Raw genomic sequence first — 24343 nt, 5'->3', positions numbered from 1 at the left:
AAATATACCAGAGGAGTTTCAGAATATTAACTTTTGTTGGACACAGTATTTCATATTAATTATCATATCCTTTGAGAGACCTGCATGGGAACCAGCTCACAGACGGATCAAGTCATCAGTGTAACAGACGATTCCACTCCACAGGGGTGAAATAACTTCAACACTTCTGAACAAAGTTAGATTTTAAAGTCTGCTTTTCTTTTAGTTGGAAAATTATAGTTAATTACATTGCTTACATTGCTCAAATACAAGAATTCTTCAGAGCCTGAACAAAATACAGCAGAAGCCTGTAAACTTATAAGAAAAAAATACCCTTGTCAACCTTTACTTGCATATGAATACTATGGATTTTCTTCCCAGCTTCTCTTTCATTACCATCCAAAACTTCTTATTTTGCCTATATTTTCTACATATATTTCATATAAATATATATCACCCATGCTTATCTATATACAAAATAATATACAATTGCAAATAATTAAAGTTCAGTATTAGTGGGTTCTTAATTCCATTTAGTCTGGCAGCTTCAAAAATCTTGCCAGCATACAATGATTTGCTGATTGGTGAATACTTGAAAAAGGAAACTAGAATTTCTAGGGACAGGCAGCCACAACACTTTGCTGAACACGCAGCATATACAGTACCCCAAAAGACCAGCTAGCAGTCATGTGAAATAGCCTCTGCATCAAAACAGAAAGTACCCAAGTGTTTCTAAATTTGGTTTGGTTTTTTTTTTAATTTGGACTTGTTCTACTTATCAACAGGAAAATAGTCCAAAAGTTAAACACTTGAGGGATTAAAAAGCCAGCAGCTCTCTCTGGAGATATGGGAAATTGCTTATGAATATTATTTATGGGAATAACCTAACCATTCAAAGTAGCATAATTTCCTACACTGCAAACTTATAGGAAATACACTGAAAGATAATTGGTCATGTGAAGACAGTAAGGAGTCAATCTCTTCTTACTACTCTTAGGCATTAAAACAAACAGCCAGGAGAAAGTTAACTTCATTTTAGTGTGCCAGCAGAAACTGATTTAACCTCTAATTTCTGCCAGGTTAGAATATTGCATCAAACCAATACAGTTGATCATAGTTTTCATTAATATCCCTCCCCATTCAGGTATATCCAAGCATAAATTAAACTGAGGCAGCAACTCAGGGTTTGAATATGCAGGAAGGGCCTGTGAAAGGGATGACCCAGCTAATGACTTAGCAGGACTTTCCCTGCCTCCACCCCTGCAAGGGAGGGCAGGAAATTTCAAAAGAATGTGTTCATACCAAACACAGCTACGAGTTATGACTTAAAGCAAAGTCACATGTCCACAGATAATAAGGCCAGCAGAATAAACCTGGCAGTGAACCGGTAACACACACAAAATGAGTTCCTTCTCCACCAGAACCTGGACACTGCAACCCAGCATCCTTCAACACTGTTGGTGCCCATTGTTGAGCTCTCCCATTTAGTCAGGCATGGAGGCTATACCATACCTGTTTGCCATTTAAATACTCCTGTGTTTGACTATAAATAATGTACATTGCATTTGTGGAACGTGATTAATGAACAGGACTCGAAACTTCAGCCCACACAGTAGCTGTGGGTAAATAAGTTGTGTGTAACAACACACCCAGGACAGCCTATTCTTGGCAAAGAAAACTCCTACACTTCCTCTATCACTAATAAAATGCTCTGAAAATAATGATATGTAAGAACAACTGCACAGCGTTAGGCCTCCAAAGGCCTGACTAACCTGATATCACCTCTGATGAAGTGTGTGGAAGAAGACAAGAACCAGACACACACACACAGTAGATGCAACCCAGTAACAAATTCTCAGTCACTTATGTATGGCACAGATCTGCTGAGCCAAATGTGGTGCCTTTATGTTTATCAAATGATGATGCATTTTTCCGTGTAACACCTCAGAAATCAGGTGCAGTTCAGAGCCCACCACTTGACAACCTGCTGAATATCCAAAAAGAATTCAAGGAGACAAAACCAGGTGACAAACAACCTTTACTTCACATTCACCCTCTTCATGCACCTGTATCACAATTTTAGAGGCTTTCACTATCTCTCTCCTCCCCTCCCCCACTAAAGCACTTCTCTCTGTGTTTTCTCAAATGCTGCTGTATTTTCTAAGGCCTGAGGATGGGACACAGAACTTCACACCACTTGCCTCACCAGCATACCATGCATACACGTAATAATCTTTGTTTTGCTCTCTACTACTTTCATTACAGTCCCTACTGGATTTTTTTTTCTTTAACTGCTACAGCACATTTTCAGACAGCCATCTAACACCAAGACCCACTCCTAAGATGATGTTTTTGCCTACCCAAGCACCACAGAACCATAAAATCACTTAGACTGGGAAATGACCTTTAAGACCAGCAAGTTCAACTGTAAGCCCAGCACTGTCAGGTCCACCACTAAACCATGTCTCTAAGCACCACATCTATACACTTTTTAAATATCTCCATCGATGGCAACTTTATACCTTCCCTGGGCAGCCTGTTTCAATGCTTGATAACCCTTTCAGCAATGAAAATTTTCATAATATCCAATCTAAACCTCTCTTGGCCTTGTCTTAACTCACACAGTGGCCAAGCAATTGACTCTCCTAATTATATTTCTAATCATTTTATTTCATTCTTATTAGGTTCTTTACCACATCTGCATTTGGCACTCTGCTTTGGGTGTATTAACAGCAGCAGCAAATTTTGCCATCTGACTTTTCACTCTTCTCCAGATCATTTATGAGTATTTATGAGAGCACAAGCTCACGAGCACAACACAGATGTCTCCACTGTGAAAGCAAGCTACTCCTGCTCTTTGCTTTGCCCCTTGGTGGATTGCTCTGCCACAGCAGAACCAGCCTTCCCACCCCATGTTTACCAAGCTCTTCCAAAAACCTTTGGTGAAAGGAAAAGGAGGGCCTGACAAACCAAGCACACTGACTGAACGTCCCAACACTGCAGTGGTTCTCACAGATCTATCAAACTCCACTGAAGGCAACAACTCACTGCTAACACAGTCCTAATAACCATGTCTAGTTTTCAGCAATTAATCAAAACCAGATGAATTGTCAATCACCAGCTTCATCTCACAGCCAAAATAATTTGCAGTTTTGCACACAAAAAAAGAAATAACAAGCCTTGGAATCAACACAGCAATTTTTTTCAACTTAAAAGCAAAAAAGAACTTCACTTTCCTTCCAGCATATCTAAAAACAAAACAGTAATTTGGTTAACCACAAGTATTACAGCCTTCCCATGATAAGGCTAGCTTCAAATCACTGAAAAATAATTACTAAGATGACTTCTGTTGATTTTAAAGTGCATAGTGATTTCCATTTTCACTGACTATATTAATTTTGTTTGTTCATTTTATACAAATAAAATCAAACCAGTCATTTAAATAACTGCTCTTCAGTGAACAGTTTTCTGCCTACTGACATGAAGGGAAAACCACGACACAAGAGAGCTACCAAATCTGTATTCAGGCTTAAATGCAGGGGTTTCACACATCTGCATTTTTCCCCAGGGGGTGGGGAGGGGTTAAGTTTTCGTTGATTTGAACAACATTCATTTCATCTAAACAGTTTGCAAGGGGGAAACGCCTGCCTGTTAAAGAGTTTCATTACTACAGTCAGAGCTCAAACTAATTACTTAATGGGAAGGTACATTAACAGTAACTTTTGCCAGATAAAAACTTAACAGAAGTAAGCTAATAGAGAAGTTACTTGGCTTGCTACAACTGTCTGAATTACTGATTTTAATCAAATAACAGGAATTATCATGTGGTTTTCCTTTAATTATTTAGTTTCAGTACTTACCTTTCTTCAAGCTATTCATCTGCAGTTCAGCACTCTGTAATAGGTTGCATAGCTCATTTAAGGGTTGAGCTGTCTGTGCTTAAGCTCTTCACTGATTAAAGGGAAACAAATGTCCCAAGAACATTTAACAAGCTTGTACATTTTACAAGTAAACTTTCTTTTCCCAAAGCACCTTCTGATGCCAAAAATAGGCTTACTGGATGGTCAGATGAAAATAAGGAATTAATGCTGGTGAATAACACCACTGCTTTAGGCTACAGTCCACCTCAAGTATTTCCTCCCACATCCCCACCATCACTGTCTATGAAAGATCCCAGTGACACTGATTTTTTACGCTGATGTCTTGAAAGTTTTGCATTACCATTCCTACAATTTTCTTTTAAGTTTTTTCTGCTAGATGCTTCAGATCTCATCTTCAGAGTCAATAACATGTCTTCTTTTTCCATTCCTACCCTTTCTGTACTGATTTCTCTGTGCTATCATTATCCCCTTCCCAAATACCCACTCATTCTCTCAATTTTTTCCTATAGTCTTGAGTTCTCTCCTTTTTCATCCTGCTTACCCACACAGTCGGTAACAGGAGGCATTGGCAAGAGCTGGTCTCTCAGACAGGAACACACAACTCCACGTGCAAGCAAGAACTGTAATTTAGGCTCTCCAAACAAAATCTGTGCGTGGAGATGCAGAGAGAGGAAGGGCCGACACAGGCATCTAAAATTTCAAACCAGCTCTAGGCAGGGAAGAGAAAGATAGTCTTGAAGATATACTTTGCCTCTTCAAGAGAGCTTCCTCCTCCCTCATAGAAAGACAGTGTACTCTTCCCCTTGCCCAGCTTAGTCCCTGATCTCCCTCGCAGGGCTCCCCCCTCCTCCTCTCTTCCACGGGGAATGTGGAAGCCTGTCCCAGCTGCTGGGCTGCTCCATCTACCACTCCTTGTCAGCTGCCTCTCCGCAGCGCATACATCTGATTCCCAGCGCCAGCTCACGCTGTGCGGAGCAGCGAACAGGAGCAGCCGGCAGGCAGCAGTGGAGGGGAGTGCTGAGCAGCTGCTTTGCGCACAGGCCCGGGACACTGCCTAGGACAGCTGTTTTTATGATTTATTAAGAGTATTGTAGCATCGTATCATTACGACTGCATTCCAACAATTGTCTCCAAATATTTATGGGCAGAGTTACTTGGCATTAATATTGACTGATTTGAAAAAAAATACAATTACTAAACCTTTGATATCTTGATCACTTGTTCATCTGGTACCAAAACCTCTTGAATGCTGACTGACAAAGTCAAAGGCAAACAATGGCAAATGTGAAGATTCCAAAAAGCATTTTTTCAGCTGAAGCTTAATATATTAGCATGTAACCAAACCTGTTAAACTACAGATGATCAAGATGTTTTACCATTTTTAGCTTTTAATTGAAAAGTGACGTGGAAGAAATACATGGCTACTGAAACCTGGCAGATCAGATCAGTAAAATAAAACTATTCTATTTCACATTTCATTTAAGCCTCAGAAGACTTCATTTCAGACTATGATTCACACTACTGTGTTCTCCTTGCATAAACTGTCTCCCCGTCACTTCTCAGTTGCACTACCTAGTACTAAAGAAGTTCAAGCCAGAAATTTTTTACATGTAAGAATTTCAGCTTTAATTTAAAACCACAGAGCATTCCCTTAGGATTTAAAAAAAAAGACCTTGGTTTGGCCAAAACAAACACATTATAACACACACTTCTTTCTCCAAGTTGCAAATACAAAAATGTAATAGTTCAAATGACAATTCTCACACGTGCTTTCCATTTTCTCCCCAAAGGAACCAACCTGAGAAAAATAGTAGGTACTCAGCTTGTCCTGTTGTTGTATCACATTTTGGCCTATCCATAATGTTATCCTATAAAAATTACTGTGAGGATGTTAGAAAGATATCTGAACCTCATTTTACCTTCAGCCTCTGTACACCAAAAAAGCCACATAACCAATAACAAACAAGGGAGTTGAACAAGAGAAACTATTTTGAAACCATAGTTCTTGTGTATCCTGAAAGGCATTTACAGTCATTTAAAACATTTTCTACTAATTGGAAGTAGCTTACCTGAAGGACAGGCACTTTTTGTGGTGTGTTTTGTGGTGACTGGTGAAGCTGTGCCCAAGGCTGATGATGAGGATGTGGGGGTGGTGAAGACTGATGATGTATCCCTGGATGAGGCTGCATGGGAGGACAGGTTGGCATTTGCTGTTGAAAAGACTGCTGTTGACTAGGAAGCTGCTGGCCAGATATTAGTCGCTCTTGTATTGCTTGTGGATCTGCAAGGCCAACACCTGGACAACCATTTGGTCTCATGTGCCCACCCATCTCCCGTGGTGTTGAAGACATACCCATAAATGGACGATTCTGTTGCATGTTTCTGGGGCCCATATTCCTTTGTCCAATTCCCATGGCACCAGGGGGCTGGTGTGACGGCTGAGGATGGGGTATATTTGGGTAACTGCCAACTTCCATTGGTATTCCAGCACTACCAGGTCTAACCTGTGGAGGAGGTGTACCTGCTGGATTACTCATTGCTTTCATAGGTGACATGGGAGGTGGAGAGGCATAAGTTCCCTGAGGCTGTGAAGGGTGCATAGTTTGCGTGTTCATTTGGTTAAGTGAGCCACTAGGGTGGATGGGCTGCTGGTGCATTAGTCCTTGACCACTGTTTGATGGAAATCCGACAGCATTTGGGTATCTTGGTACAGATTGATTCATTGGAGTGTTATTTGTAAGGCCTAAATTCTGATTCATCCCTGTATTATTAACTAATCCCTGATTAAGGTTACTGTAAGGATATCGAGAATACTGCCCTGAGTTGTTTATAGTAGGTGAGGGTACCGTCTGGCTCCGAGAACTAAAATTAAGTGTTTGCGGCCTAACAGCACCCTGCTGGGGAGGATTAGGGGAGAATCTGGGACTGTGGGCTACTGATTCCCCATGGAGAGCAGTGGGGGGATGGTGGTGAAATTGCTGGACTGAGTGTCGCAAAGAAGGTGCCATACTGGGATTCTGTTGGGGCACATGAGACAAGTGGCCAGGTCCTGAGGTGGCAATGAAAGGGTTTCCCTGATTGAGGCCTTCTTGGCCTTGAGAAAACTGGTTCATCCTCTGCTGCTGGGGCTGACCGTGCTGCTGCATTGAAAAATCACCACGAGCCATGTAGTTTCCCATCTGCTGCATGTGCTGAGGATGGCCCTGCCCAGGGGGTCCGGAGGGTGCCTGTGGCGGCTGTGTCGGTTGCGGCTGCTGCTGCTGCTGTTGCTGCTGGTATGGTGCTCTTATCTGGTCTGGCACTTGAACTGCCCGTGGTCCCCACATGGAGCCACTGTCTACGAAGGGTTGCCCGTGTCTTTCGTTCTGCATGCCGGGATAGACTCCCATCTGACCACCAGCACCACTGCTGTGAGGAACCTGAGGAACTGGAGGGTTGTGATACTGCGAATGAGGAGACGCTATACCATTCCCAGGGGCATTGCTTATCATCCTGTTCGGCTGATCCATCAGGTGCATTTTCTGCTGTTCGTATTGATTATAGTGATCAAAATGGGTCAACTTGGCTTGATTTTGATTTGCAGGGGGATGATGAAGAGATGACTGTAAAGCAGGAAATCCTTGATCCATGGGCATTTGCTGACCCATAGGATTCACTGTGTTTTCAGGATATCCACATTCTCCAAGACCTTCCAACCCTTCACTGAAAATATTCCCATCTTCTCCAAACAGACTCATCATTCCTGGATCTGCCATCTTTTTTCAGCACACAGCTCCTCGGAGCTACAACCAGAATGTTAGTCTGTGCTTCACCTCGGTGAGGTGTTTTGTCCTCAAAGCCTTTAATCCTCAACTAATCTCCTTCATGTCATTCCATATTTCCTTAATTCTTTTGGACCACGCAGTGTCAGGCAAAGTCTGGTTCCTGCTCCTAGAAAAAGCAGGAGAAGGGGGAGAAAAAGAAGAAGATATTGAAATAAATAACATCAGGCAACATAAAGAAAACATACTTGACTGGTTTTTAGACACCAGCTAGTTTCAGCCCCCTGAAATACATCTTTAAAATCTATTTCACATTACGAAGGATTCATTAGCTTTATCCAAAGCTTTATTATGATAAAGAGTTAGGAAGCAAGCAAAACACTAGCGTTAACCTTAAATTAATCCATTCACTACACTTCCTAGTGCTCCTTTCTTGGGTGGAACAGAACAAAAGAACACAACATGCAGCAGCAGCAGCTGCCACAGCAGGTAGGCAGATGTATGAATATAGCCGAGCAGCCCATCTGCTGAACTAAAGCCCTGAAAACGCTCTAGTTACCAACAGCATGTCCTTAACCTTATTCCCTTGAGCTGCGTAATCAGATGAGCAAGCAGGAGCACCAGGTCCTGCGATGAACTGAAGTTAGTTATACAGACAACAGATTTTTCAAATGCACACAGAGATGACCCACTAAAAACAGACCAAACTCCAAGACTTAGGCTTTAGGAAGGAAGAAAAAAAATGTTTTTTAAATAAACAGTTTAACCTAATTTAATGAATTTATAAACTGAAAGACACAATGTTTCTTCCCATTTCAGCAAAACCATGTGCTCAATTTGTGTAAGAAAATCAAATTCAAAAGCTTCATCCCATGATAGGGTAGATTTCTCAATCCTTAATCCTAATTTCCTTTACACTGGTAACAGGAAACAGTATCATTGGAGTTCATTACCCATCTTCAGGTAATCATGCTACTACTGGAACTACAGCACTTTGGAAGACCACACTGAAGTTCTGTTCTCTCCAGAATGACAATCTTGAATACTCACTTGAATACTCACTCAAGAGAATTAGTAATGGCAAAATTACTTAACAAAAAGATAACCTAACAAGGTACACATTTAGTGTGTCTCACATGAACTTGGGGGACAAAAAGCAAAAAGCAGAAACATAGAAATACAGCAGATTCAGAAAAGTTATCATTCAGGTTTTCCAAGGCGAAGACTATCTATTCCGAATGTGTCCCCCCATCCCCTCCTCACAAGAACTCCAAAGATTTCTTTGGATCTGCTTTTTATGAACAAGGCTAGTCTAATGCTGTCCTTTCTTCTTAAAATCAGAATTTAAAACGCAATGCCTTACACTGCAAAATAAACTTTAAGAAAATAGTAAAGGGAGCTCAGACACATAGCAAAAAAAATTATTTTTGTATCCTGGTTGTAATTTAGTGGCGACTCTACTTGCAGATACCAACTTGCCCTTAATCAGCAACCAAAGTAAAGAAGATTTACAAGTTTATGCTTTCACATCTTGCGTTTTGATGTGAAGAAGGGATGCTTTCAGTCACTTCGGATGCAAAATGCTGGGCTAGACTGTTTGACTGAAGGTGATTTGTCCCAGACAAGTTTTAGGGAGAAAATATCAGCACATTTATTACCCTTCTTGTATCCACTGTCAGGAGGACCTTCTACAGCATGAAGCAGAGGGCAAGAGGAAAGGCACAAGCATTTATCACTCCTCTTAAAATAGCATTTGAATGTCACCTTTAAAACCACACTCTTAAATCTCTTTAGTGCTCAGCTGGGATATTAACACTTCCTAAATCACTTGGAGGTAAACTCATATGAGCCATCTTCATATCTCTAATATCTATTCGGTTTTATTTCATTTCCATTATTAGGCAGAAGCCATCTGTAGTATTTACCACCTCATTCAGTTTATTAGAGCACACCATAAGGTGAGAAGGAACCTCCTTCACCAAAAGAAGTTTTAGCTATTAGACCACTCCAGAACAGACCACAGTCGTGGTGAAGATCCCTGACTGCTCAAGGACTTCTGGCACTGTGACTACTGATGCACAAGCTGTTATAGCTGGACATCAGCATGTCCTGAGCATCTCCATACAACAGAACAGAACATTTCCAGAATTGCCTGGAAATGTTAAAAAGCAGAACACATTGCTTTTTATACTGTTACCTCCCAAACACTGATGTAATCTGGGCAATATCAAACTGGAGCCGAGTAGCAGATCTCACCCATCCACTAGAAACAGCCACACAGTTAGGAACATGTAAGAATTTCCACTCATTTTATTATGTAAATCATACCTGCTAAAAGAATCATTTTTTAAGACAAGCATACTCTACTGTCCTGAAGCACTTATGAAACTTTACAACAACAAACTAATAGAGCATCTCCAGAAACAAGGTTACAAGCCTCAAGCACATATTTGAATTTGCTTTGTTTACTGTTTTACAGCTGACAAGCTTCCAATAAAATTCAGGCCAGCCAGCCACAGATAACAGTCAACATCAGCTCACAGTAGCTTGGATCTGCTACTACACCCAGAAAACCAAATTAAAATAGGGTAAGGGTTTTGTTTTATTAAACACACCTTATTTCTGTTCAGCTCACACCATCCCACTTTGCAGGTCTGGGCTAAGTACTGTCCCTTACAATGCAGGAGACATGCTAGGGAACCTAGCACTCGCCTGGCTTCCTGAGCACACACTCTTTCAAAAGAAAAGTAACCTTTAAGTTTATGATGCAGTTTGTAAACAAACAAATCCATCATCTAAATTAAGAACGAAAATGCTGTTTGCCATTACGTGATTTTAGATCTGCATTTTTATCCGAGGCATTAATCAACTTCATGTTTGAGCTCTAGATGCTAAAGTTACATTTGAAACACAGCACAAGACCGTGGTTAAGAAGATGCCTCAAATTTGAGGAGTGTTTCTTCAGATTTAAGTCTAGCCTCAAATTTAATGACCACAGCCCTTTACAGCCAGTTGTGCTCTTGCCAAAACTTATTCTACTTTCCCCAATAAAAGTCACACCTCTGATGTGATATATGGCTAACAGCAGCTGTTGAAGCATGAAAGACAGTAGCAGCTACAGCCTGATCAAAATAAATTAACCAATGTTTTGATAAGGAACAGTCAATACTGGAATTACCTAATAACCTCTCAACCTTCTACTCTAACAGGGCAGATGTCTTCTAGATAGTTAAACAAGTCACGAGAGTCACAGCCTTATTTTACATCGCAACCATAACTGCTTCTTTCAAAATGAAAGAAAGCCAACACACAAATAAAGGTAGAACCTGCATCAAGCAATAATTCTAGTTTAAGATACTCATTCAGCACCACTGTTCAATTCCCCCATGAGTGCAGACATACTGACAGCAAGACTAACCATTATAAACTCAGCTTACAGTCTTTTTGGTGCATCTTCTTCTCTACATTGCTGCAACTTAAAACCAACATACCAGCAGTGACCGTTTTTTGGGTACAAAGGGAAGAGTAACTGAACCCTTAAAAAGGTGGATAGATGAAACAAAGTATGAATGTATGAAAAGACAGTGATTTTTTTTTTTATTGCCATCTTAAACTATACAGGTTCTGCTATAAAACTCGATCACTTTTCTGTTCATGAACATGAAAGATTGCACCAAGAAGACTGACCTAAAGAGTCAATGAATATATTTCCTTAAGGCTGCCTAGACAGCCTGTTTCTTTTCAAAGCAGTGGTGCGATCCCAACCACCAGGACACAGTCAATTGCTTAACAACCCTCTTGTCTCAACAAAGCTTACATTTACTCCAGTTTGCAACATTCCAGTCTTAAACAGCTAGATCTAAAATTTAAGTAGTAGGTAACCATTGCCCAGCTTAACATTCCAAAGCTGCATGCACTCAGTAGTCTTCAGCAGCTTCCCACTTTTATGGGTTGAACTAAACCAGCTGCTTCATACACCTAACTTATCTGGGGCTGCAGACACTAAAAACCTGAACTTCATTAGTTTTGTTCCCAAAGCAGCAGATCCAGGCAGTCAAGACCAGGAAGCAGCAAGGGCAGCACACAGATGCCTGTGCCCTCCACACCACCATCTTCACATTCTGCTGTTCAAAAGAACATTCTGTAAATCAACAGGTTCCTCGATTCCGCTATCAACCCTTCTATAGAAGAAATTCAGCAGCATTTGGCTGTGCAGGAAGTAAACCGAATAAACAGAAGATGAGAAGGCAATTGACTGCTCCAAGCTTGAAACGACATGTGTCATGCCGAGTTACATTTTTACAGCTATTAGTCGATACCTCCAACAAAACTCTGAAGTACTTGACAGACACAAACAAACCAGCCACTCACATAATGGAAATATGCCCTTACATACAGGGCAATAAACACCACAAATACCATGCTATTTTGAAGAACTAGGCTAAAAAGACCTCTCGTGCTAAAAAACAACACCATGCCAAAGGTCATTTTGAGACCAGAGCCTCAAAATGTAGGATTAAACATTAGGCTACTAAATCTGCATTTAAACATTGCGCATTTAAACTGCTTTTCAAAACTGCTAAGCTCCTGCTGGCTGTTAGGGGTAGTAATTTAAGCATTTGCCGCATGGAAGGACATGACATAAACGACAGCAATGAAAGTCACATTCTTATTTTACTCACAAAGTTGAAAGGAAACATTCACCAAAAACTTCGTAAACACATGTAACACCATGACAACATAGAAAAAGTCACGACAAGACATTCACATTGGGCAAGATGGCTGGTGAGGCTTTTACATTTCACCTCATTCGCCTACTGAGCACACAGCACTGCCGATGCCAGGACAGTTATGCAAGTGCCTGACCGTGTCTGTGGGAAGCACGCCTCGTCTCCTACGTGCTTAATGCTTACTTTTCATTGCTGTCACAGGCACCATGCATGGTACGTTCCTCCTCCATGTAGATTAGCCAAAATATAAGATCAGACCTGTACAGTGATTGCATCATTTCTGACTGCAGCTTCCAAAGAAACTTGGTTTCCTGAATGCCTGAAGACCTTTTTTTCTTTTTTTAATTCACTTAGAATGCTTTCCTGCTATACACTTCACACACTACAGCTGTGTTAAAAATTAAGTCCGTATAGTTCAGACATCAAAGGATGGCAGGAATCTCTTTCCCTCTCGTCCCAGGAAAGGGAGACAGGACTTGCAAAGATGAAAAGACTGACCTGATGCACTTCAGGAATATTCTGCCTTAGTGGGAAGCATCAGTAAATATGATTTAAGCATTTCTGAAAAGTTTAGTTTCACATTTATCTCAGTAAAATTCAGTTCGTTCTTCACAGAAATACATCCTTGCAAGAATTTGCAGTAGCAACTTTAAGGCTATCAATGTCTCTTGTTAAATTAAGAATTGGATGGGGGGTGGCAGAGAAAACCTCAGGTGCCTTTCCTCAAAGGTCACAGGCTTTGCCAGTGTGCAGTCAGCTAAAATGCCATGAATGCTACTAAGTAACATTTTTCTGGCCAAGAAATCCATGAACCCTACATTTCCCATAAAATCATTCAGCAAAAGCCAGACTGGATTTTATTTCCTTAATGTATGATGTACATTGGCAAAAAGCAGGCTTTCACCGAGGCAACTGAGGGCACAACAGCCTTCGAATATTTGGCAGCTTGTTGCTGTCAAGCAGCTGATGCAGGAATGACCAGCCCAGAGTTCAGCCTGTGCCACACATTTGGAAACAATATCCTACGTCATTCAAGTTCACAGGAGCTCTGATACTAGACCACAACAGCGTCACTTAGGAGCACTCTGATGCAAACCCATTGAGCTTTGTTATTACATCACACGGAGGCATTTGCCATACCAGTTGGGCTGCAAACTCTTTGCCCTAGCATGGGAGCACTGCTAATTTTAAGTCAGCACCTATAACATTACAGAAGAAGCCTCAGCATATCTTTTCTTTCCTGATCAGAAGAGAGAGAGGGAAGTTTAGAGCCATTTACTAGAAGCATGTACCTGGAGGCCTTTCATGAGGTAACCAGAGGAATAAAAAAAAAAGGAAGAAACATTTTTTACATTTAAGTATATTACAAACATGAGGTGAGAGAAGAGGGGACAAGCCTAATCTAGAAGTACTTCAGTTTTAGTGTTACGTAACCTGGAATTTTAAGAGGCCTTTTTCATTGCATGACCACCCTCTCTCCCAACATAAGTTTAAAACAAAGATGTGAGGTGCTTTTTCTAAAAATAGTCCTAGATAAGTAAGAGAAACAATTGTGGTTACAAAAATATTTCAGGAATACTCTTCAAAACATTTGACAGAGGTGTTAGCCTTACAAATAACTCCATAAAGGAGAGCAGTAACATGCTTAACATGACCCCTAAATGAGGTTTGACCATGACAAGGCAGCAGTTTAGCAAATATTTTTTTAAAAATACAAAAATTGCATAAACTATATGGCTGCCTTGTTTCGGTGGGCTTGGGCACACTCAGCTGAGCGCTCGCTATGGCCAGGAGAGCACAAAGCCCTGACAGGGCCAGCAGGGAGGTGGTGTCAGCGAGAAGACTTATATTGTCGCCATCAGTCACCCAGAAATCTCCCCGCAATTACATTCCCCTCTCAAGCTGACACTAAACCGGCCCGGGGATTCAGGAGGTGGGGTCAGCGGCGACCCCGCTGGGGCGCTGAAAAAACACCCCGTGCAACCGATGGCTCCGGGCTTTTTGTGCACCTACTGCAGTTGTCACTGATTAACCAACTGATCTGGCAATTTCCTACATTCTTTTGCATTTAAAAAGGATCTGAGAGGCCCGAGAGTCATCCCCTTGCATATTCCCGGGGGAGTGGGAGGCTGCGGCCCGTCCTGCTGGGCTGGGGCGCTGAGGGGCCCCGCCACCCTCCTGCCCTCCTCCCCCAGCCCGGGCCTGCAGCTGAAAATCATTTATCTGCTCGCTCCGCCGGGCTCCCGGCATATGCGATTGGGAGGGAAACGTATCCATCATGGATAAACTTGAGCACAAAGACAGGCTGAGTGTCACAGGATACGAAAGGGCAGAGGTCGCCGCGGCGAGCGGGAGGCTTTGCGCAGGGCAGGGCAGGGCGGCATGGCCGCCGCACGGCAGCGCCGGGCCGGGCCTGCCCGAGCGGGCACAACCCCGCGGTAAACAAAGCCCCCGAGAGCCACAAACACCGGAAAAAAACCCGCTGTAAACAACAAAATAACCGGGGGGGTGACGAAGCTCGAAGTAACACGGCGCCTTGCCGCGCTCCAGAAAGCAGCTCATGGTGTTTACACCCAGAAAGTTGGGAACAGTAAAAATTCATGAGGTGGAGACTCAAATGTTTCCCAGAGTTTCTGAACATGTGATTTTCACCGAAATGTATTTTTTTAATCACGGGCAGGTTTAAAGACTTAATCGTATCCCAAAAGGCTATTTCCAGTTATAGAATTATGAGCGCTTTAAAGTAGCCAGACCCCTATATTTTACTTTACCTGTTACAAGGCCAATACAATCATGTTTCATTCATAGTTTATGAAGTCTGAAAAACCACTTGATGAAATTACAGTCTACCGATACCACACATGGTATATTTGTCCACGTATATTCTATAATCATTTCAATTTATGACTTGTACTTAAGAGTCATTTTCCTGTACATGTGTTCTTCATAAATACTGGTAGATTGCAGTCTGTGCTCGTACAGGAACCACATATCCACACTCATTTCTGGGAAGATAAATACACCCAATGCACCCAAAGTGAAAAGCCAGTTTTCACATGGCTAAAAAGAACAAACTTCAGGACTGTGGAGCAAAATGGTAGTTCTGCCTTACACTCCTTACATGTGGCAAGATGAATCATCCTACATCTGAACTTAAGCTCTCACTCAGCTTCCAGTATTGATGATCCTTTTTTGCCTCATATACTTAAGCATACCATCTTGACCCTTTCAGCAAAGAAAAAAATTGTTACATATTACACCGGCAAAGGATTACAAATTATCTTTTTTAGAAAAAGATAATATCAGCATTTCATAACATATTTTAAATTAAATTATAGACAGAATGGCTTTGGTTGGAAGGGAAGATCTTGGGAAGATCATCCCAAGACCCAAACACTGGAATTTACATTTACAATTTTGTTACAAAAAAGACCTAAAGCATCAAACTAATTATGTATTTTATCATATGCTATGGGCTATTTAAAAGAAGTGTTAAATTATTTCATGAACTTAAAACCAGCCAAAAAAAATGGGTTGGGGAGAGAGGGTGTGAATACAGACAGTACACTGGAGGACAAAATGCAGTACATGGAGTAAATTTCAGGAACCTTCATTTCATGCCTGGACCATTGAGTTCAGTAATGTCCCATAGAACACAGGGCACAGCTGAGATACAGGACATATACACAAATGATATTCTACAACTACTGTTAATTGGACTGCTTTAATTTGAGGAGTTTGTTTGTTTTAACAAAATTGACATATGCACCTTGAACGTTCTACTGATTTTTTGAAGAAAAATATGCCAAAAATAAAAAAGGGTTTTATTCTTGATCAGTGCAATGGAAGCAGGCTCTTGCACATAAAAATGAAGTCTGATTTTTTTTTTTTTTTTGTTGTTGTTGTTGGGGGTTTTTTTGTTTGTTTGTTTTTGTTTTTTGGGTTTTTTTTAGCATAATGCCAGGCTCACAGTGATCATCAGTACTTCCTCAAACCACAACATAAACAGCTATACCAAGCTGTTCTCTGCAATGGACAATGCCAAGGGAAAAGAGTGTGAAGCTCTCAACAGCTTCCAGTGTATAAGACTAAAATGCGTAAGAGTAAACAAACTGCCAAGCTCAAGTTCACTCAGACAAGGAAAAACAGTACCTAGACAGCATAAACAATACTGCCAGAAATTAAAAATTGCAGTGGGCACTTGTCAGATGACTGCAACCCTTGTCAGTCCTCCTATGCAGTGTGGCCCTTCTGTCCAGGCAGGACTGAGCTCCATGTGTATCTTATATAAAAGCAGAGCAGGTTCAAAGGGAAGAAAACCAAATTTTCTGTTGCAAAACTTTAATGGGACTTCATTTTTTTCTTCACACAGAAGAAAACTAACTGGGATATTTTCAAGAATATTGCTTAATTGATTTACAGTTCTAAAATTACTCCAGCATAGCCATGTTCAGATGAACAAAAAGAGCCTTCCAGGGGAAATTTGTCATGTAAAATTCTAGAATTATGCAATCTCGCTCCCTTCTCATCAAGATTTTGAAGAACTTGGAAGTAACTATCTTTGACGTGCAAACTGCTGACATAGAACCCAGAGCCACAGTCGTTCAAACTACTGCAACCAGCAGGAGCAGCTGCCATTCATCTACTACAATCTTTTACACCCAACAGGAAAGTTTTTGAGCTACCTTCAATTCCCCACAAGCTCTGCAGAGACAAATGATGAACATACAAGAACAATACTGCCTTCATGGATTAGATGTGAAAGGAAATTTTTACTCATCTAGAACTGAACTTGGAAACCAGTTCCACTTCATGGTATGCTCCACCTCCTCTCAAAAAGCAGGGCTAAACCTAATTTTATAACAGAAAGCATTATCTTCACTGTTCCTAACGATTAACAGTCTATTTAAATTTACCTGTTAAGTTTATCAATCCTACTGCAGCATCTGCAGAGAATTAGAAGTTTCCAAGCCCTTTTAAGTTAAAATAAACTTTTAAAAAGCCCCCCACAACCCAAACAAACAAATCCAAAAACAAAACAAAACTTTACACATTGCCCTCCCCTCAACAAGCCCAAAATTTATTTCCTCTCACAAAAAAACTCTGAGGTTAAAATCTAAGGTACAGGATCGGGGCGGAGGGGTGTGTATTTTGCATTATTTTGTGGGTTTTGTTGTTGTTGCTTTTGTGATGGTTTTTTAAGTAGGAAAAGCAAGAAAATTAAATGAGTGGGCAGGCTGCCTAAAATATTAAAGTACTATTTTACAAGCATAAGAAATAGGAAATCTTATATTGATAATTTTGGAAGAGTTTGATTGCAAACTTTGCTGGAGTAGCAATTCCTTTCTTTTGTATTTGTAAATACCTGAAAAAGTGAAAGTATGACCAATAAAATGGCTCATTAAAAAACCCAAGCAAACCCATTTACGTAGCAAGGATCGACAAACATGAGAATTGAGGACTCTTAATCAAGTACTATATAAAGACTGCTACCATACAGATTTGGGTAAATAGCCAAGTTTAGAGCTGTATCATATACTATTCAGAGTCCAGTTCTCAGAACAAGACCTACAACAGCTAGTAAATTACCTATGCAACAGTGCAATGTAGAAATACTACTAGGAAAATCTTTATGCTATCGAGAGTCAAAAACCTGCTAGTCAAAGGTGAATGAACAGCAAAAACTGTATTCTTTTGCTTATCAACTGTGTAGTGAGAACAATTAGAACAGGTACAAAGAACTCTGAATTTCCAGTGCTAAACAACATTTCCAAAGTTATTTATCTCTACAAGAAAAGGCTTAATCCAGAATAAGATAGTCGCCAAAAGACCGAAAGATTATACTATGTTTTACTTAAGCATTAGTAAATGGCATTATTACAGCATAGACTTATATCACCTGAACCCACCAATAAAGTGCACAGCTGAGGAAAAGGTGTGAATGAGGCTCTGGTATAGATCAATTGATTTAGAAGTCACAGGAATTAGTGGCAGATTAAATGCCTATGCTGTATTAGCAAATACTATTTGTATCTGCAGCTGAGACTCAGGTAACTGTTTAATTAATTATGCTTGCAAAGCAATAAAATCTATCTCCTTGTCCCTCCAATTATATATACTATATAAAACCAGTTATGAAAGTAAAAGCACATAAAAGTACTTGAAAGGGAGAATGAGCTGCCTGCTGTCACTACACAATGAGCCTTCCTGACCAACATTTTACAGTACCCTTTAAATTACTGTGTCTGATCACAAAGCATCATCCAAAAATCTGAAACACATAAGAGCATGATTGTTCCTTTCCTATCCTGCTTAGCACCTGAAATCCATGTAACTGTTATCAGGTAACAGTTATCCTGAAGTTTAGTCTTGAAATAGAAGCAAGAGAAATCACCCCAGAGAAGTACATGTTATGTCCTCAAGTGAGACTGCAGCTTCAAAGGAAAGCAAGCAGTGAAACATCACACCTCAGTAACAGCCAGTCATCAGAATCAGGCCCCTTTGGACACTGCCTACCAGCGTGCCAAGCTTGGACAGGAATGAATTGTTCAGGAAAAAATTGCTTCTGAGAAACTTCAGTGCTTACCACTCACAAATCAATGAAGACTTAACTTAATAGACTGATCTTCTACTACCTGGTCTTTATACAAGCTGTTAAGAAGGCTCTTTTGCCTGGATTTCCCTCAAAGCCAGGTCTCAGTTCCCAGTGCAATGGATACCAACTGCACCTATCATATCTCCACAGCACCCGATACATTCTGCACAGCTCAAAAACCAAAAGTGAAGAGTCAAGCAAAAGATACTGGAACCAGCTTCACTGAGATATCTACAAGGCAGTAGCAACAGCAGCAGCTGTCAACCAGATTTGCTCATCAGGATTGTCAGGAGTTCCAGCCTCCTTCTGAGCATCCAGGTAAGCCAGCTGCCACCTTCCCTTTCATATGCACTCCTCACTAGTCAGCCACGCCTCTCACAGCAGCCTTGGGTTACACAACAGTCTGAACTGTGATCATATTCAAAAGCTGTTGCTACCACAAACTAGAAATTATTTAAATTATTATTTAACATTAAGACTTCTTCATGTATGTCTCTTTTTTTTCCTCTGGGGAAGGCTGCATTTGTGTTTGATTTGTGGCTCCTTACAAATTAACTTTCCAGATGCAGGCTAAGTGAAGGTTTTATTGAACAAATTGTAAGCTTTAGACTTGACAATATTGACAGTCTCTTATAAAAAAAAGAGAGTATCTATACTTGTACACAAAACCATAAATGGCATCAGACTTATTTTTCTGATTATTCAATATCTACATATTTGGGCACCTGCATTTATAAGTGCAGTGGTTAGGTGTTAGTAACACTAAATGCTAAATGGTGTATGTATTCTAGTAACTCTTCCTGTCACCTCCATATAAAATAGATTTTTTTAGAATGAATGGAAGATGCTACAAAACAAGAATTGCTATGTATTTATAACCTTTTCAGTAATCAGTAATTGAAGCATTAGATAAAAAGAAAAACCACCAAGAAAACCCAAACAAAACCACTTCAACATCTGTCTGCTTAAAAGGAAGAATTCCACTATTCTTTAGGGATCTTAAGATTGTAAACAGCATTGCATACAGGAAGGATTATTACATTTTTCACAATATCAAGATGCTCTATGAAGAAACAGGCAAAATCACTTTTTCTGTCTGCAATAAATATGTAATTCAATTTAGTTCACTTAAACCAGGAGAGTCAGCTCCATGGTATCAGCCTGGTCCACAAATAGCCCTTGTTGATAATCTGAGAATTTGAGATTGTTGCTATGGCCATGACATACTACTTTACCTGAGGATCAACAGTTAATTTTTTCACGTCTCACACCTATGCCTTATGTCTTCTTCACAACAAGGACAAAAATGTGCTCCCTCTCACACCTAAAACATTGAGTGAGGTAACAGCATTAAAGCTGGAGTAGATTTACATTAAGGTCCAGGTGAGTACTAAAAAAGCCTTTTTTTCCAGAGCTGAAGCCAACTAAAACAAGTTCAAACCAGAGTTTCATTTGAAAGGCAAGGAGGAAGTAAGTATACATCAACAAAGCAGCGATGCAAGGAACATCTACAAGATAGAAATCTATGGAGTGTCTCTATTTCAAACCTGTGATGGCAATATAGTCCAATCATTTATACTTTGTTGGAAAAGCAATGTCCATCTTATTTCACCAGAGAAATAAGAAATACCACCTTTTAAGGTAACTGATACAAATTAAACAGTGCTATAGAACACACTGAAATCTTTCTACAGTTTTGAAAACTAGAATAAAATTTCAGCATTTATCACAAACTTCACATTTCACTGGAGCCACAGACCATCCAGCCAGCTTTCCCTACTTTTTTTGACCTAGGTATCTGCAGTTTTGAATGAATTAAAACCCAGATAACTCCTAATGCATCCATTAAATTAATTTTGTATTTCTGCTGTAACATATTGCAGCTACTTAATTTGAGAGCTTTGTAGCTACACAGACTAGCACACCAAATAACCAAACTCCTTAAACCATGTGTGTACACTCACTCCACTGTTTGTTGTTCCCAGACTTCAGAAATCACAAGGTGGATTCCCCTTGATCCTGATCTTGTGTCTTTCCTAGTAATGCTCCAAGTGCAGAACACAGGGTGGGGAAACTTCTTTCCAAAACATTGCTGATCCTCTTCCCTGACTTCTCCATACACACTCTTACTGTTCAGCTAAACTCCCAAACTATTAACATTGTACTTGCTCACAACTGAACACAGCTGAAAGACTGAATCATTCAACTGTTATCCATCAATAAAAATACGCCTGTCTCACCAGGTCTTCCCCTACTTGGTCAGTGTTTCATTTGCTCCATGTTTTTCCAGAAAGCAACACATCTCGTGAACATGGAGCTTCTCACTCTGCATGGAGCAATGTGTGGCAGCTACACTTGCACAGAAAACCATCCAGAAGTACATTACATTTCTGTTAATGCAATACATCTATCATCCCAAAAGGCAAACATTTGCTCCTATCAGCAACCCTGTAATATTTTATTTCTTCATTATCAGTTTCTGCCAACATCAAGCTAATAAATGCATCATCCCTCGTTAGAAATCAGTGGTTAAGTTACATATACCGTATTAGCCAGGAGGTGGGGGCAGAGGGGGGCTAATTTGAGAAATACATAGAAACCTTGCTTTCAGGAGAATGAGAATTAGCACTTTTAATGTGCTCTGGGATTTCAAGTTGAATGTATGAACCACTTAAAAAAAAATCACTTTACAGTAATTTCCAACTGGTTGCCTAACACCCATCTCCTAAGTGACTATCATCAAAACATAACCATAACATTAGCAATGAATTAATATTAAAACCCTTCAGTAAGATCACAGAAGTCCTCAAAAAACAGCCCAAGTTGTCAGAGCACACTTCTCCCACACACTGAGTAGTAGTCAGGTTCTGGAAATAAAAGCTTTGTTCAATTACTGAAGTGGGTGCTAGGTACACTTCTAATTTACACATATAATTTTGAAATCCAAACCAATTTGACGGTGTCTAAACAGATTTTAAAAGCCAAGAACGACTGCTTTCAACAAGAAGATGATGATGCAGTAGTCAGAAAAAGGGAAGCTACACTCACCCACCAAGACAACTTGACTAGCAAGGGACTGCTCTCTGACAGTTTCATATCCTTTGGCAGGGATAATTAATGAAGTTTTGCAGGGTTTCTGTGTACTGACAAGTCCAAAGTGCTACAATTCTTCACTTATAAAATGGACATTTTGTTGTTCACCTATTTTGCTTTACAGAAATGCTTCTCAGTTGCAGGCTGAGAATTGCCACTCTCTCTGCTGATGTTGGTAACTCACCAGTATCACTCAAGAGAGAGCAACAGCCCAGCGATCTGTGAAAGGCATAATCTAAGCGACTGCAAAATGGAAGAAGTGCTAAAGACAAGAGCAGCCTAAAATAGCAGTCTGAAGATGGGCAGCAGGCATCTGCCTGCCAAAAGCAAAACACCTCGCAGGGTAAAGTTCCCCAGCTCCTGGGCCAAGAGAGTGATGGCCACTCCAAGGTTTCTTAACGCCTCCCTTGGCTCCCGGCTACTTCTCACTAGTTACATATTTTTGTCTTCACAAATAAGGCTTCAGCTATTTCTCTCTCTGTGTGCTGCAAGTTAACACTTAGCATCGCTGGACATTTCTAAGCCCACCAGATAGAAACACAATGACCCTCCCAGGGCAAGGGGCAGCTGCCATATCAGGCAGGCCTACAGCATCGCATACTCAACTAAGATGAGCAAACACATTTGCTACGAAGAAATTAAAATGCACCTTACAAAGCTTTTCAAAATATTAGATGTGCATGTGTTGCATGCCAGGTTTCTGAGAAAAAAGGCAAGTAAGCATGCAAGCCATTTTCTCCAAAACCACAACCCCTTAATTCCCCAGGTCAGCGCAGTGTCTGGTCCTTCAGCGTTTTCCTCGGCTCAGCAGATGAGGAAACAGTCGCACCAGAAGGCCCTGTAACAGATGGAAACCAGAGCAGCTGGAGAGCAGGGAAATGTCTGTGCGGGTGAGGGGGTGGGGGCAGAAAGCCCATCCCCATTCCCGAGCTTTAAAGCTGCGTGCAGCCATCGCACCCTACTGCAAACTCAGCCCACAGATCTGCTGGGGAGAAAGTTGAAGGAAGCAGTATGTGGCCAGATGATTTAGTGCTTCCCAGACTTCCCATCAGGAGAGCAATACTGAGCCATGCAACACAGGCCTGCAAGCACTGGGTGTGAGCCCCTCAGGGGTGCAGGAGATAGTGGAAAAGAGCAAGCTGGGCATTTGCCTTCTTCATGGAAAGCACAGCAGATGAAGAACTGCCAGCTGGAGAAAGCCTAGAACTGGAGCAGTGAGGAAGGAAACAAAACAACACGTGCATACTGGAGAAATAAGTAAGGAAACAGTGAATGAATTAATATCAAAACCTGTCAAGGTTTGAGGGATCTTTTTTATTACTTTTTTTAAATAAGAGATATTACAGAATCAAAATGGCACAGAGATAAATTTTTAAAGAGGAAAAAAACATGGTAAATGAGGAAGAATAAGACCTGAAGAAGAAAAACCCTGCCATATGGTACAATTATTTCACTACAGTTTAGAGTCACAGCTTTACAACACCTGTGCAGTTAATAACCATATTAAGTCATACATGATGTCACCAGTATTTCCTTTCTTTCTTAACTTAGTTAACTATTAGGGAAATACATCTAACAGGGGTTTCTATACTTTTGAAAAGACAAATGGACTGTCCACAACTGAGATGCTCATCCCCTGACACAGTTTGGAAGGCAGCCTACCCCCAGTTCCCAGATGAGGGAAACAGAGCCATTAAGCAAGGATAGTTTATTATAAACAAGACGAGTGAGGTGGGGTTTTTCCTTCTTTCTTTGTTTCTTTTAATCCTGGCTGGAACTACCTTCTGCAGTTCTGGTTGGAACTACCTTCTGCAATCCTTTTGGTTCCTCAAGTCAGGAGACAAGAAACTAAACTGATAAACTTGTAAGACGGAAGTCCTCATATTAGAGCAGGAGATTACAGCGTTAACCCAGATAACGCAAACAAGGTCAGTCAACACTTGTAAAAGGCACACAGAAATACTCCATTATATACACACATATATAAAACTGTTCTTTACCTGGCCTGCCACGTAGAATTAGACTTTGAACATTGATTTTCAGCAGCTGTGAGCAACCGCAAAATTGACAGGACAGTGGAAAGTTTTCATTACTATTTTTCCTCATTAGTTATTCCTGTTCCTAACCACAAGCATGAAGCTTTTGTTCTACTATTATCCCAAACACTCCAAGAAAATGTTCAGGTGCAGTCTGACACCAGAGGTAAGCTGATCTACCCATTAGTTCCCATCAGAAGATCATCACCACAGGGGTGGCTGAACGGCAATGACAGCACAAGGGAAGAAGCCAGAGTGGTATGGCTGA

At 40.7% G+C, this 24343-nt stretch overlaps 1 protein-coding gene across 6 annotated transcripts in view; it reads right to left on the bottom strand.

Annotated features, from left to right (window-relative positions):
* The window catches only part of CHD7 (chromodomain helicase DNA binding protein 7), a 131407-nt gene that overhangs the window by 81430 nt on the left and 25634 nt on the right, over nucleotides 1-24343 (bottom strand). For all 6 annotated transcript variants that reach the window (XM_085052904.1, XM_085052903.1, XM_085052902.1 and 3 more), the window contains one exon: nucleotides 5930-7790. In XM_085052904.1, coding sequence (XP_084909030.1) covers nucleotides 5930-7615 — 1686 coding nt within the window. In that variant the 5' untranslated portion in view covers nucleotides 7616-7790. The remainder of the gene's footprint in view (nucleotides 1-5929; nucleotides 7791-24343) is intronic.

This window comes from Lichenostomus cassidix, chromosome 2 (assembly GCF_008360975.1).
Source record: "Lichenostomus cassidix isolate B80296 chromosome 2, HeHo_3.0, whole genome shotgun sequence".
Lineage (NCBI taxonomy): Eukaryota > Metazoa > Chordata > Aves > Passeriformes > Meliphagidae > Lichenostomus > Lichenostomus cassidix.
This window is presented reverse-complemented; position numbering and strand designations above follow the sequence as displayed.